This window comes from Callithrix jacchus, chromosome 21 (genome assembly GCF_049354715.1).
Source record: "Callithrix jacchus isolate 240 chromosome 21, calJac240_pri, whole genome shotgun sequence".
Classification (NCBI taxonomy): Eukaryota; Metazoa; Chordata; class Mammalia; order Primates; family Cebidae; genus Callithrix; species Callithrix jacchus.
In genome coordinates, this window is record NC_133522.1 from 35241543 (window position 1) to 35254777 (window position 13235).

At 39.9% G+C, this 13235-nt stretch overlaps 1 protein-coding gene and 1 pseudogene across 4 annotated transcripts in view; one reads left to right on the forward strand and one right to left on the reverse strand.

The window, feature by feature from the left end:
• Window positions 1–1740, forward strand: part of MAP3K7CL (MAP3K7 C-terminal like) — a 46755-nt gene extending 45015 nt beyond the window's left edge. For all 4 annotated transcript variants that reach the window (XM_078358432.1, XM_008986545.5, XM_017967227.5 and 1 more), the window contains one exon: window positions 571–1740. In XM_078358432.1, coding sequence (XP_078214558.1) covers window positions 571–751 — 181 coding nt within the window. In that variant the 3' untranslated portion in view covers window positions 752–1740. The remainder of the gene's footprint in view (window positions 1–570) is intronic.
• A 4297-nt stretch (window positions 1741–6037) lies between these two features.
• LOC118150031 (small nucleolar RNA U3) lies at window positions 6038–6296 on the reverse strand (annotated as a pseudogene).
• Between the last annotated feature and the right edge of the window lie 6939 nt (window positions 6297–13235).

Genomic DNA, 13235 nt, shown 5'->3' on the forward strand with positions numbered 1-13235 from the left:
ATCAAATGTGGACACATTGTTTTGTTAATTTGGGCTGCAATGTATATGTAAGGATTAGGGAAAGGCATAGGAGGTAATGTCTACAAGGACAGAGTTGGGATTCTGTAGCTGAAAGAAGTCTATTGAAATTTGTTCAACTCAGGTATGGGAAACAAAGGAAGATAACAACTGAATTTGGGGGACAAAGTCTCAGCCAAGAGAAAACAATAGTTGTCCTCCCTAAAAGACAATAGACAGCATCTTAAATTATGAAAAATTATATACAGAATTTTTTTCTAAATTATTATTTTTATAATTTTTTGTATTCTTAAAATGATCATGTTTTTGACTGTTAAAGAACCTATGTGACTTTTTGTGCATGGTTAGTATTTTAGATGTGTCTAGTAGAGATGCTAGAATAAAGAGATATAAAACTTGTAAAGCTGGACAAATAAAAGTCATTGGAGGCAAGTAGAGATGGGTAAACATTCAGAAGCGCAGAATGAATCTTTCTACTTCCATCATGCTAATAATTTTATTTGTTTGCATTGAATTCTGTGCTTCTTCCTGCCCTGTACCCCGAACCTTCAGGAAAGAGCTCATTGCCAAGTTGGATCAGGCAGAAAAGGAGAAGGTGGATGCTGCTGAGCTGGTTCGGGAATTTGAGGCTCTGACAGAGGAGAATCGGACGTTGAAGTTGGCCCAGTCTCAATGTGTGGAACAACTGGAGAAACTTAGAATACAGTATCAGAAGAGGCAGGGCTCATCCTAACTGTCGGTTTCTCACTGTGAGCATACGAGGTGGTTGATGGCTGCTCGGTGCTGGCCATAAGATTTTTAGTTTAAAAGAATAGTGAGTCAGATCTATTGCTTCTCTGTATTAACCCCATGGCAACTGTCTATGAGTTTACTGCTTGCCAGCTTCTAGCTTGAGAGAAGAGGTATTTCAAATGAGATCATTAACGTGAAACTATTACTAGTATATGTTTTTGGAGATCAGAATTCTTTTCCAAAAATATGTATATTTTTCTTTTTTAGGAAGATTTGATCATGCCATACAACAGGGTAGAAAATGATAAAAACAGGCTATTGACTGACCCCGCTAAGAATCATGGGCTGAGCAGAGTTAAGCCACGCCACAAACCTGTAACATGTTCACTGTAGTTCCACATATGCGTACTTTTAAATTTCATGCCTTTAATATTTCGAATATGCTCAAATTGAAACTGACAGAAACTTCTCTGCATGTATTTATATTCCCCAGAGTATAATACTCTGATTTGTATCCTTCAGTGATTGATTGTATTAAGAATAAATGGTCACATATCCTAAAAGCTTCTTGGTGACATTATTAGCAGAAATCACATTTGTAACCACAGCCCATTTGCCAATGCTAACTTGCTGTTGTAATAATGAACAGATAAGGCTGCATTTGCTTCATGGGACGTGACCCCACGGTAAACATCTCTGCCTTTGCCTGTGTGTGTTCTGGGGGAAGGGAGGACATGGAACAATGTTGTTTGGACATTACTTGGGTGAGTGCCCATGAAAACATCTGTGAACTTATAACTATTGTTTTGTTTTGGATTTAAGGAGATATTTTAGATCAATAACAGCTAATAGGAATATGTGGGTACATTCAGAATAAAAACAGTTTCTCCTTGTTCCACCTATCACCATATTTTCTCAAATTGATCTCTTTGTTATATGTCCATTTCTATTCATGTAACTTTTTTTTCATTAAACATGGATCAAAACTGATGGTTTCTATTTTGCTCTTTTCTTAATCTCCTTTGTACCAGAAGTTGAGATGACCTAACCCTGGTCCAAAACTGGTTCTTAGCTGTATTTGCACGTGCCAAAAAAAAAGTGAAGTTCCACTTTTTTTCTTTTTTTTATTTTTATTTTATTTATTTTTTTAAATTACTTTTTTATTGCTTTTAGGTTTTGGGGTACATGTGCAGAACATGCAAGATATTTGCATATGTACACACGTGGCAATGTGTTTTGCTGCCTTCCTCCCCTTCACCCACATTTGGCATTTCTCCCCATGCTATCCCTTCCCAGCTCCCCCCCCCCACTGTCCCTCCCCTATTCCCCCCAATAGACCCCAGTGTGTAGTGCTTTCTTCCCTGTGTCCATGTGTTCTCATTGTTCATCACCCGCCCCATTTTTTTTCTTTTTCTTTTTCTTTTTTTTTTTTTTTGAGACTTTGTCTCTGTTGCCCAGGCTGGAGTGCAGTGGTGAGATCTCAGCTCACTGCAACCTCTACCTCTCAGGTTCAAGTGATTCTCCTGCCTCAGCCTCCCAATTAGCTGGGATTACAGGCACCTGCCACCATGCCTGGATAATTTTTGTATTTTTAGTAGAGATGGGGTGTCATCATGTTGGCCAGGCTGGTCTTGAACTCTTGATCTCTGGTGACCTGCCCACCTTGACCTCCCCAAGTGCTGGGACTACAGGTGTGAGCCACTGTGCCTGGCCTAAAGTTTCATTTCTTAGAAAGACTGTGATTTCTCATATAAACAAGTCAGAGCTTCAATACTGAATGTGATTCATTTGTATCTTCAGGTATTTGTCCAAAAAACAGAAAAAAAGGAATAGTTCATTAAAACAAAATGACTTCAGATAAACCAGTGGTTTTGAAACAGGGGTGATTTTGCCCCCAGGGGACATTTGACAATGTATGGAGATAGTTTTTGTTGGCACAGCTGCATGAAGGTACCTAGAGGACCAAGTCCAGGATACTGCTAACCATCCTGCAGAACAGCACCTGCAACAGAGAGTTGTCCACCTCAGTGTGACAGTAGTGCTGAGATTGATATGCCCTGGGATAGACAAGTCTCTGGACAGTTTGGGCAAATGTTACGGGAGGCACGGTGCAGGGCCACAGGTTGTTTGCCACATGGGGCAGAGCTGGGAGGCCCTTATGCACATCAATCTTCAATTTCCTCATTTGTGAAATGGAGCTTTTAAATAGACCTCAAAGTTTTTATGTTATGTGAACCTATTCACCCTTAAGCTGCTTTAACATTTGACCAAAGGTGAAGGTCTCTACTTTGCCTGGAAGAAACTTCTGTTTCAGTAACTCGCCTGCTCTTTTTAGTATGAGCCTAGTAGACACAAATATAAGGGAGGAGTTGTTCACTAGGTTAATACAAATCCCAAGTCAGCAGAATGGGAGGAAGAAAGGTAAGTTACTCATCTTTAAATGTAAAGATTAGTTTTTGGACGCTGCTCATCTGAAGACAGTTGCATATATTTACAGAATTCAAGCAGTCATAGTCCCTTCTGGAAAATGGGAAGGCGGGAAATATAGTTCCAAAATCTCTTTGCTTTACCAGAATAAAAATAATTTAACTGAGTAAAAATATTTGAACACAACTATTATTACATTAAGGAGTCACTGTAAGTTTTCTTATCTTTGCTGGTGTTGGCTTGAATTTTTACTGTTTCCCAAAGGTATATAATTGTCATTCAAAAGCAAGCATTTCCCTAGGTGTATATGTTTTAAGCAGATTTTTATTCATTAGAACATGAAAATATCATCTTGTTTTCTAGCATGTCAGAGAAATGTCAGAAGATGGAATTTCTTACATTATCTGTATCATTTTTTTTGTTAATTTGACAAATTTCCACCCATCGTTTTTTTTAACCACTGCATATTATCTACATAATGCAGACCATTTAAGAATTTTCTGTCTTCAATTATGTTTGCAATATTCTTGCTATTAGGAATAATGACAATATTATAGAGCATAAAAATGAGCACAGAAGTATTACAGTGTTATTAGAACTGTAGTATTTGGGCGAAGGTACTTGCTTTAGAGATAGAATTAAAAGAAAATGTAACATTATAGTCTGTAATTGCTCTACTAAAGAATTTGCTATTTATGGACAATTTGTCTTGTATAGACATGAAAAGAATGTGGTTACACGTAGCTAGAGAATTTATAACCATTGGTATGGGCAGGGCATGTCTCTCTAGCTCATCGTGGTACCTGGGTTTGAGTGTATGATTAACTCAGTACAAGTACGGAACTGAAAGAGATCTAGAACCGAAATTCAAGTCAACAAAATGTATTATACACTTAGCTAGTGCAGGGTAGAGCAACAGCAATAGAAGATGCAAAAACGACAAAGATAAATGTGGTCCTAGCACATTTAGGGATGGATTCCACCAGACAGAGAATAGAGGCACAGGGAATGGTTAGAAAAGTGTGTGCAAGGCGAGTCTAAGAGTGGCAGCAGCTGAAAGGGAGTAGCAGACTAAGAGGGATGGGAAAGACATAATGAGAAGTAGACTCCGTGGGGCTTCGGATGGATTGCATGTGTGACTGAGGAAAGGAAGAAGAACAGAAAGAACATTCAATGACCTCCTTTTGTGCCAGAGTATACTAGGTGCTTTGTATAGGCTGTATTATTTTAACAACCTGAGAGGCAGCTGTGATGATTCCCTTTCTCCAAAACCAGAAACTAATGTTGTGTAATTTGTAGAAAGTTCTCAGAGCTGGGATGCAAGTGCAAAGTTTCATTCATCCGTTAATTCATATAGTCAGTTTTTATTGAATGTCCATGCTCTGCCAGGCATCCTGGAAGATACCAGGGACACCAAAGTGAACCATAGAAACAGGAGTTCTATTGGGTTCTCAAGGAAGCCTTAGTCTAGTAAGGGAAGTAGACATTTATCTTAATACACAAGTGAGATAGTTTTAAAACATATCACAACATTTCCGTAAGAGGTAGAGCCTAATTTCTCTACCCTTTAGTGTGAGTTGGACTTAAAGACATGTTTTTAACAGAGTCAAGCAGAAGTGACAACATGTGAGTGACTTCTAAGTCTACGTCATGAAAGACATTGGAGCTTCCTTCTCACCTGCTCTCTTCGATCACTTGCCCTGGGGTGAGCCAGCTGCCAGAGAAGCCCACAGGGTAAGAAACTGACACTTTCGGCCAACAGCCACCTACGTGATCTTAGAAGCAGACCTGCCAGTCCCAGGCAAGACTTCGAATGGCTGCAGTCTGGCTGGTATCTGGAGTGCTGCCTCAGGAAAGTCTCTGAGTCAGAACCACCTCGCTGAACTGCCCCTGGTTCCCGATTCTCAGGAACTTTGAGGCAATAATACTGGTTTTAAGCTGCTAAGTTTGGGGTGATTTGTTACGCAGTAATAGGTAATGAAGACAACCACTTAAATGAGATAAGTGACAAAATATAGTTGATGAATGCACCTTAAAAACGGAATCTTACTGAGATGAGGGAGTCTGGGATGAGATGACTTCTTAGTGTAGTGTCTACTGAGCTAAGAGGCAAAAAAGGCAAGTGGAGGAGGCCAACCTAAACCAAGGGAAAACACGTGTAAAGGGCCTGTGGCATACTGAAAGACCTGAAGGAAGGCCAGGATGACTGAGCATGAAGGGGTCGGGAGAATATAGTATAAGGTAAGGTTGGAGAAAAGGGAAAGATCACGAAGATCATATTAAGAATGTTGGCCTAAAAGCGAAGAGAAGCCATTGGAGAATGTAAAGCATATTACGGGTGTAACATGTTTTTTGCTGGGAAAGCAGATTTTAAGAGTTTTCTGGCTTGAGTGCAGCAGCTCACACCTGTAATCCTAGCACTTTGGGAGGTGGAGGGGAGTGGTGAGTGGATCACTTGAGGTCGGGAGTTCGAAACCAGCCTGGCCAATATGGTGAAACTTCATCTCTACAAAAAAAAAAAAAAAAAAAAAAAATTAGCCAGGCATGGTGGTGCAGGCCTGTAATCTCAATTACTTGGGAAACTGAGGCAAGCGAATCTCTTGAACCCAGGAGGCAGAGGTTGCAGTAAGCCAAGATCACACCACTGCACTCCAGCCTGGGGGTGACAGAATGAGACTCAGTATCAAAAAAAAAAAGAGTTTTTTAAGTTACCTAATTTAAGTTGCTTTATACTATACTTATTTAGATCTATAGGATAGTAGAAAGATGATAGGGTTATTTAGATGGGGTAGTTATACACATTTTACTTGCCATGTCCCCTATGGTTCTTATTATTTTGTATTACAAGAAGGGAAAATCCTCAGACTGCATCCTCTCTCTCTTACTTTCCCAGAGGAAAAGCAGAACAGTTCCCAATGGCAAATGGAAGTTGCAGTGAAGCAACACCCAGAGCCAGAGTCAGGGTCCAGATAGAACGCTGCACCGCGGCCTGTGGTTTCCCAGATCTTAGGCAAAAAAACAAAACCAAACAAAAACCACACACAAAAAAAACCCAGCAAGACACAAGAGAAACTTCTCTAGTACCGAGCTATAGAAATGATCCCTGAAATCATAGTCTTTGTGAGGTCATTTTAATGACTATTTTTTTCCTCAGGAAATAGGTAAGCCCTCAGCAGTATCAAATAGCCTGGCAGAATAAAAGGCAGATTGAGTCAGCCTCCGCTGTGGCCATTAACATATTGAATTTGGTGACACCAAACAATCCTGCCTTTATGAAAATGTCTACAATCCATCTTGGTATTTCACCACTTTAGAGCTGACGAACTCAACGTGGCAACAGAGTAGTCTTCTTTTTTTTTTTTTTTCTGAGATGCAGTCGCGATCTGTCCCCAGGCTAGAGTCCAGTGGCACGATCTTGGCTCACTGCAACCTCTGCCTCCCGGTTCAAATGATTCTTCTGCCTCAGCCTCTTGAACAGCCGGGACTACAGGTGCGTGCCACTGTGCCCAGCTAATTTTTGTATTTTTAGTAGAGATGTGATTTCACCATGTTGGCCAGGATGGTCTTGATCTCCAGACCTCATGATCCACCCACTTCGGCCTCCCAAAGTGTTGTTATTACAGATGTTAGCCACTGTGCCTGGCCGAATACTCTGGGAGCAGAGTATTCTGAAACAGAACACTTAAGACCATATTTTTCACCTCTCTTATCTATCATCTATCTATCTATCTATCTATCTATCTATCTATCTATCTATCATCTATCATCTATCGATTGATTGAGACAGGGTCTTGCTCTGTCACCAGGCTGGAGTGCAGTGGTGTGATCATGGTTCTCTGCAGCCTTGACCTCCTGGGCTCTAGCTATCCTCCCACGTAGCTCAGATTACAGATGTGCATCACCAGGCCCAGCTATTTTTAAAAATATTTTGTAGAGACAAGGGTCTCACTTTGTTGGACCAGGATGGTCTCGAACTCCTTGGCTCAAGAAATCCTCCCTCCTTAGCCTTCCAAAGTGCTGGAATTATAGCCATGAGCCACCACACCTGGCCTGTTATTTTTAAAGAATGAGAATGATGTGAGCTGGGAATGCAGCTCACATCAAACATGAACATAAAAAGGGAAATGCACAAAGTAAGAAACGAAATCACTCACAAAGCTGATAGCACGAACTTCTAGATTCCAGTTCTACTAACAGCCTATGTTTTAATTCACTGGGAATATATTCTTTAATTTCTCATAATTACAAACCAATCCTCCTTGGAAGAAAAATTTATGCTTAAGAGAGTATTCCCAGTTACCATGTTAAAATCATATCCTTTCATTTTTCTCTGAAACTCTTCGAAAATGTCCCTGTTCAGATGTTTGTGTGTACTTCTCAGGCAGTGCTGAAGGGAGAGAGATAAAAAGAGGAGTTGCTTACAACTGTAGATGATTGCATCTATGACAATGATCATGAGCTGATGGCCTGAGTCACACAAGCTGGAAAACAAAATTTTTCCCTAAGGAGTTGGACTCTGAAAAACTTTTTATTGGCTGTTTTTGGAATAAGGCATTTAGGACCAGCATTATGGGCAGAAGGATTCAGTGTGTATGAAGGAGAAACGAAGTTTTTCTACAGCAAAAGAGGAGGAATTTGCATTTGCAAAATGTTGTGCTCTGTTTTATCTGTCACTGAACATGTCTGGGCAGTGGCTGTTCTGTCAAGTCTGAGTCCTGAAAAGGGAAAGAGAGATTTAGGACAAGGTAAAATGATACAGAAAACCAGCATTTCCCCCAGCTTCTTGTCTGCTTACTTCTCATAAATGGAGTAAATGCTGAACAAGCTGACTTTTTCCCATCATTCCTGTGAATAAGGATATGACTCACAGTCTCTGCAATCTCTAAAATGCCGTAGATACTACAGTGATTTGATTATTTAAAAATAGCTGGGGAATAAAACAGCAAGAAATTGGTCCTGGGTAAGTTAGGATGGATTCTTTTTTTGTTTGTTTTTTTTTCTTGTTTATCATTTAAATTGTTACTGTATCTCACCCTAAGTATTCTAACAACCTCTAGTTTGCCAGACAAATCTTAGGAATTTATGAGTTCTGGAAACTAACAATATGAACACACTGGTCAGATCTCAGATTCCAGGCCCTCCCCTCTTCCCCCACAAAAAAACCCAACAAGACACAAGGCTCACCATGGAGTCACTGTTATTTTTCCGCAAATATGGATTTGGTTATATGATCTCCTTTTCTATAAAGTACAGAGAGATGAGCGTTGACACCACTTAAATACACTTACCCCCACCTCCAAATAACACGAGTGCCGGTAATAAAAGTAATTTCTATTAAGCCTACTGAATGGCTTTTGTTGATCTTTAACCTAACTAGAAATGGGAAACAAATGACCTCTTTGTAATCAGTCAACTGCTAAAACCCCCCGAGTAGTCATATTCAGCAAAACTAGGTGTGAGTTTGAGATTCAGGATTAAGGTTCAAATAGGAAATCTCCATTGACCCTGCATCTCAGTCTTACACTGTATCAGTCGGGGGCTTGGGAGGAAAGAGGAGAACACTTAAGAAGGGGTGAAAATCTACAAAGGACTAAACAAATGTACAAGAAAAAAATAACCCCATCAAAAAGTGGGTGAAGGATATGAACAGACACTTTTCAAAAGAAGACATTTATGTGGCCAACAAACATGAAAAAATGCTCATCATCACTGGTCATTAGAGAAATGCAAATCAAAACCACATTGAGATACCATCTCATGCCAGTTAGAATGGCGATCATTAAAAAATCTGGAGACAACAGATGCTGGAGAGGATGTGGAAAAATAGGAACACTTTTACACTGTGGGTGGGAGTGTAAATTAGTGCAACCACTGTGGAAGACAGCGTGGCGATTCCTCAAGGATCTAGAAATAGAAATACCATTTGGCCTATCGATCCCATTACTGGGTATATACCCAAAGGATTATAAATCATTCTGTTATAATAACACATGCACACTTCTGTTCACTGCAGCACTGTTTACAATAGCAAAGACTTGGAACCAACCCAAATGCCCATCAAAGATAGACTGGATAAAGAAAATGTGGCACATATACATCATGGACTACTATGCAGCCATAAAAAAGGATGAGTTCATGTCCTTTGAAGGAATGTGGATGAATCTGGAAACCATCATTCTCAGCAAACTGACACAAGAACAGAAAACCAAACACAGCATGTTCTCACTCATAAGTGGGTATCGAACAATGAGAACACATGGACACAGGGAGGGGAATGTCACACACTGGGGTCTGTTGGGGGATGGGGGGCTAGGGAAGGGGTAGTAGGGGATGGGGAGATTGGGGAGGGATAACATTAGGAGAAATACCTAATGTAGGTGACAGGGGGATAGAGGCAGCAAACCACCATGGCATGTGTATACCTATGTAACAATGCTGCACGATCTGTGCATGTACCCCAGAACTTAAAGTATAATAATAATAATATTTTTAATAAGAACTAAAAAAAAGGAAATTATAAAAAGAAAGGGTGAAAAAAGAAAACTTAATGAAGGGATTATTTATACAGTTAGAGGAAGAGTTAAGGGAAATAAGAAGGGTCGATGAGGCTGTTGGGGTGGTGACTTCAGGAAAGTCTTCCCTAGGCTTTCAAGGGCAAGCCAAGGACCACTGACATTCCTCACAAAGTTGCATTTTGGTGTAGGAGCCAGGCCACAGTCAACCTAGGGCTTAACAGAAAATCTCTTTCTCCTTCTGTCCTTCCATCCTCTCCTGGTGGCTCCCACTGGCCAAGCCCAACTAGAAACCAGAGGAAAAGGGAGCCTGGTTGCGGGGGTCCATACAGCCAGTCTCCCAGGATACAGAGCGGGATGAAGGGCTAGCGAGTGGAACTGCAGGGGAATATGGACAGTGTCGGGCACAGACCGCTGACAAACTAAAGAGATGAACATGCTTCAGAAAAGAAAGCAGGACGCCCAGGCCTGTGATTTTAATCATGGGACCTTGCCTAGTGGTAAAGCCCTATTAAATGTCTGAAAATCCGAATCAGAAGGACCAGCTCTTCCCTAGGAATGGATCAAAGGTAGGTCCTATGGATATGGTCTGTTTGTCCCCACCAAAACTCATGTTGAAATTTGATCACTAATATGGTGGTGGTAAGAGGTGGGGCCTAGTGGGTGGTGTTTGGGCCAGAGACATGGCCTTATGAATAATGCAGATTTTTAGGTAGTGAGTTCTTGCTTTTGTGAGACTGCGTTCGTTCTTGTTGGAATGGATCAGTTCCCTTGAGTGTGAGTTATTATAAAGCAAGGTTTCTGTTCTCCTCTCACTTGTCTGCTTCCCCTTTGACCTTCTCTGCCCTGCCACATTATGACACAGAAGAAAGCCCTCACCAGAAGCCATGGCCATAGTTTTGAACTTCCCAGCCTGCAGAACCATAGACTAAATACACTTCTTTCCTTTGTAAATTACCCAGTCTCATGTATTCTGTTATAGCAAGGCAAAATGTACTAAGACAGTAGGGTTGCTAGGGAAAATACAGGCACCCAGTTAAAATTGAATTTCAGAAATTAGATAAACAATACTTTTTTCTTTTAGTATAAGTATATCCCAAATATTGCAGGGGATATACTTATACTTAAAGAGTTGTTGTTCATTTGAAATTCAATTTCAACTGGGTGTCCAGTATTTTTATAAATTCAGGTGTTTCTAAGGGCAATTCCTTCCCACTAAACATACTAGAATTAGAATTTGAATATAGTATAGTATTTATGAAACCTTGTTTTTTCAACACCAATGTTTGAAAAGTTAAGTATTCCCAAACTAAGTAATTAAGAAACTAACTAACTGCATTAGTTAGGATTAGAATGACTTGTGAAGGACACTGTTTCATAGTCAACGAAGTTAGAAAAACACTGGGCTAAAAAAAAGTTAAATAGTTCTCACAGCTTTAGGATTTCTCCTGGGACTTAATACTAACATGCATCGTGACAACAATAGTAGTGTTTCCTTGCTTTATTTAAAAACCATCACAACAAAGAACAGGCCCAATATTCTTCTGTTCTCTTCTGACCATAGGTTTACACTGAAATGTGGTTTAAACTTTACAAAGTCATTTTGATGTCTACCATGTTAAAGCAAAATGTTACTATTAGATCATAATCTTGCTTTGAAACTAAATTTATATTTATCAAGATGTTTTAAAGCTCTCTATAAATGCCTGCAAAGTGATAGCATTGTATTTAATAAGCTATTAAATTATTTACTTGGTATTAGTTTTGCTTAGCTTAAATAAAGAATCAATTAAAACCAAATCACCATCTAAGCAGGGGCAATCATAGATTATTCAAAGAGAAAAATGAAAATGAAAACATCAGTCCTCTCTGCTTCTTAAGATTATTTTTGGAAAGAAATGAAGTAATATTGTGAAAGGCTGAGCAAATATTACTGTGAGGATACAACTTACCCTCTCTGTAGAGTTGGTGGGCTTTTCACAATCTTCTCCCTTTCTGGTCATTTTTTATCTAATTTGTTGTCCAGTCTGTAATTCCATCCTGTTGTGTGCAGTGGGAGGGAACGGGAGGTACATCAGTTAGGATTAGAATTACTTGTGAAGGACAGAAAACTGCCAAATAACAGTGGCTTAAACAAGGTGGAAGTTTCCTTTTCTCAAGGTTCTTCTCCATAAAATCTCCAGGGCCTCAAACTTCTCTGCCATTATCAAGCAATGTTCCTCAGTCTCATGGTTCAAGATGGCAACTTACATGTTCCAGGCAGTCAGAGGAGGAAGGAGCAAAGAAGGGGCTGAGACAGTTGGTTGGCTGGCTGTCCTGGGAGCTGACACAAGATGCTTTCAGTTACATGCTTGAAATGATTAATGTTATGTATCAACTTGACTGGGCCACAGGGTGCCCAAATACTTGGTCAAATAATGTTCTTCATTTATCTGTGAGAGTATTGTTGGATGAGATTAACAATTGAATTGGCAGACTGAGTACAGCATATTTTCCATCCTAATATGGGTGGGCCTCATCCAATCTACTGAACACCTGAAGAGAACAAAAGGTTGACCCTCCTATGTATTCTTCAGAGTATCCTATGAGTAAGAAAGAACTCCTCTTGCCTGACTGCCTTGACCATGGGACATGAGCTCTTTCTTGCCTTCAGTCTCAAACTAAAATACTGATCTCTTCCTGGGTCTTGAGCCTGCCAGTCTTGGGATTGGAACTACACCATGGCTCTTCTGGGTCTCCTGCTTGCTGGCTGATGATTTTGGTACTTGTCAGCCTTCATAATCTCATGAGTCAATTTCTTATAATATATCAATATCTACCTATCAATCATTGATCACTTCTCTATCTGTTGGTTTTGTTTCTCTGGAAAATACTGACTAATAAATACTATTGTCTGGAACTTAGTATGGAAGAGGGAAAGTATATGGGGTCAAATGTATAGGAGTGCAGCTAAAAGACTGCTGCAGGAGAGGAGTTGATGTCTTTGAGGGCAGTTGTGAGTCAGCAATGATGTTGATGCAGCATTTCATTTCAGGAGCTGATCAAGAGTATTGTCATTTTGGCGGTTTGGGTCCTTCACTTATCACATTGAATATAGTGCCTTCCTCTGTCCTACCAGATGAAAGTTTATGCAAGATACTAATTATTTCCAAATTCCTTCATTTTCACTGTCTATGCAGATTATTTTAAATACAGTATCTATAAATAGCACTTTGTCCATTGATATGTTTGTGTTTATATGATTTTTGTGTGTGCGCGCGTGTGTGTGTGTGCACATGCGTGCAAAACTGGAAATAGGATCTTTGGTCTACCTTGATCCCTGGAACGAAAGTAATGGTGATTACTTTTGTACAGCAAGTAATAAACTCCAAATCATTGGTATTTCCTTTTTCTTGTACTAGACAGAGTCAAGGGTAAAGGATGATAAAGAAAAGTTTTGACCATAGTGCCCAATTACCTTCCTCAGTTCCTAGATTGGGGATTTTCAAGCCTTTCACTGGCTAGGAGTAGATGTTGCTATAAGATCAGCAGTCTAGTCCTTGAATT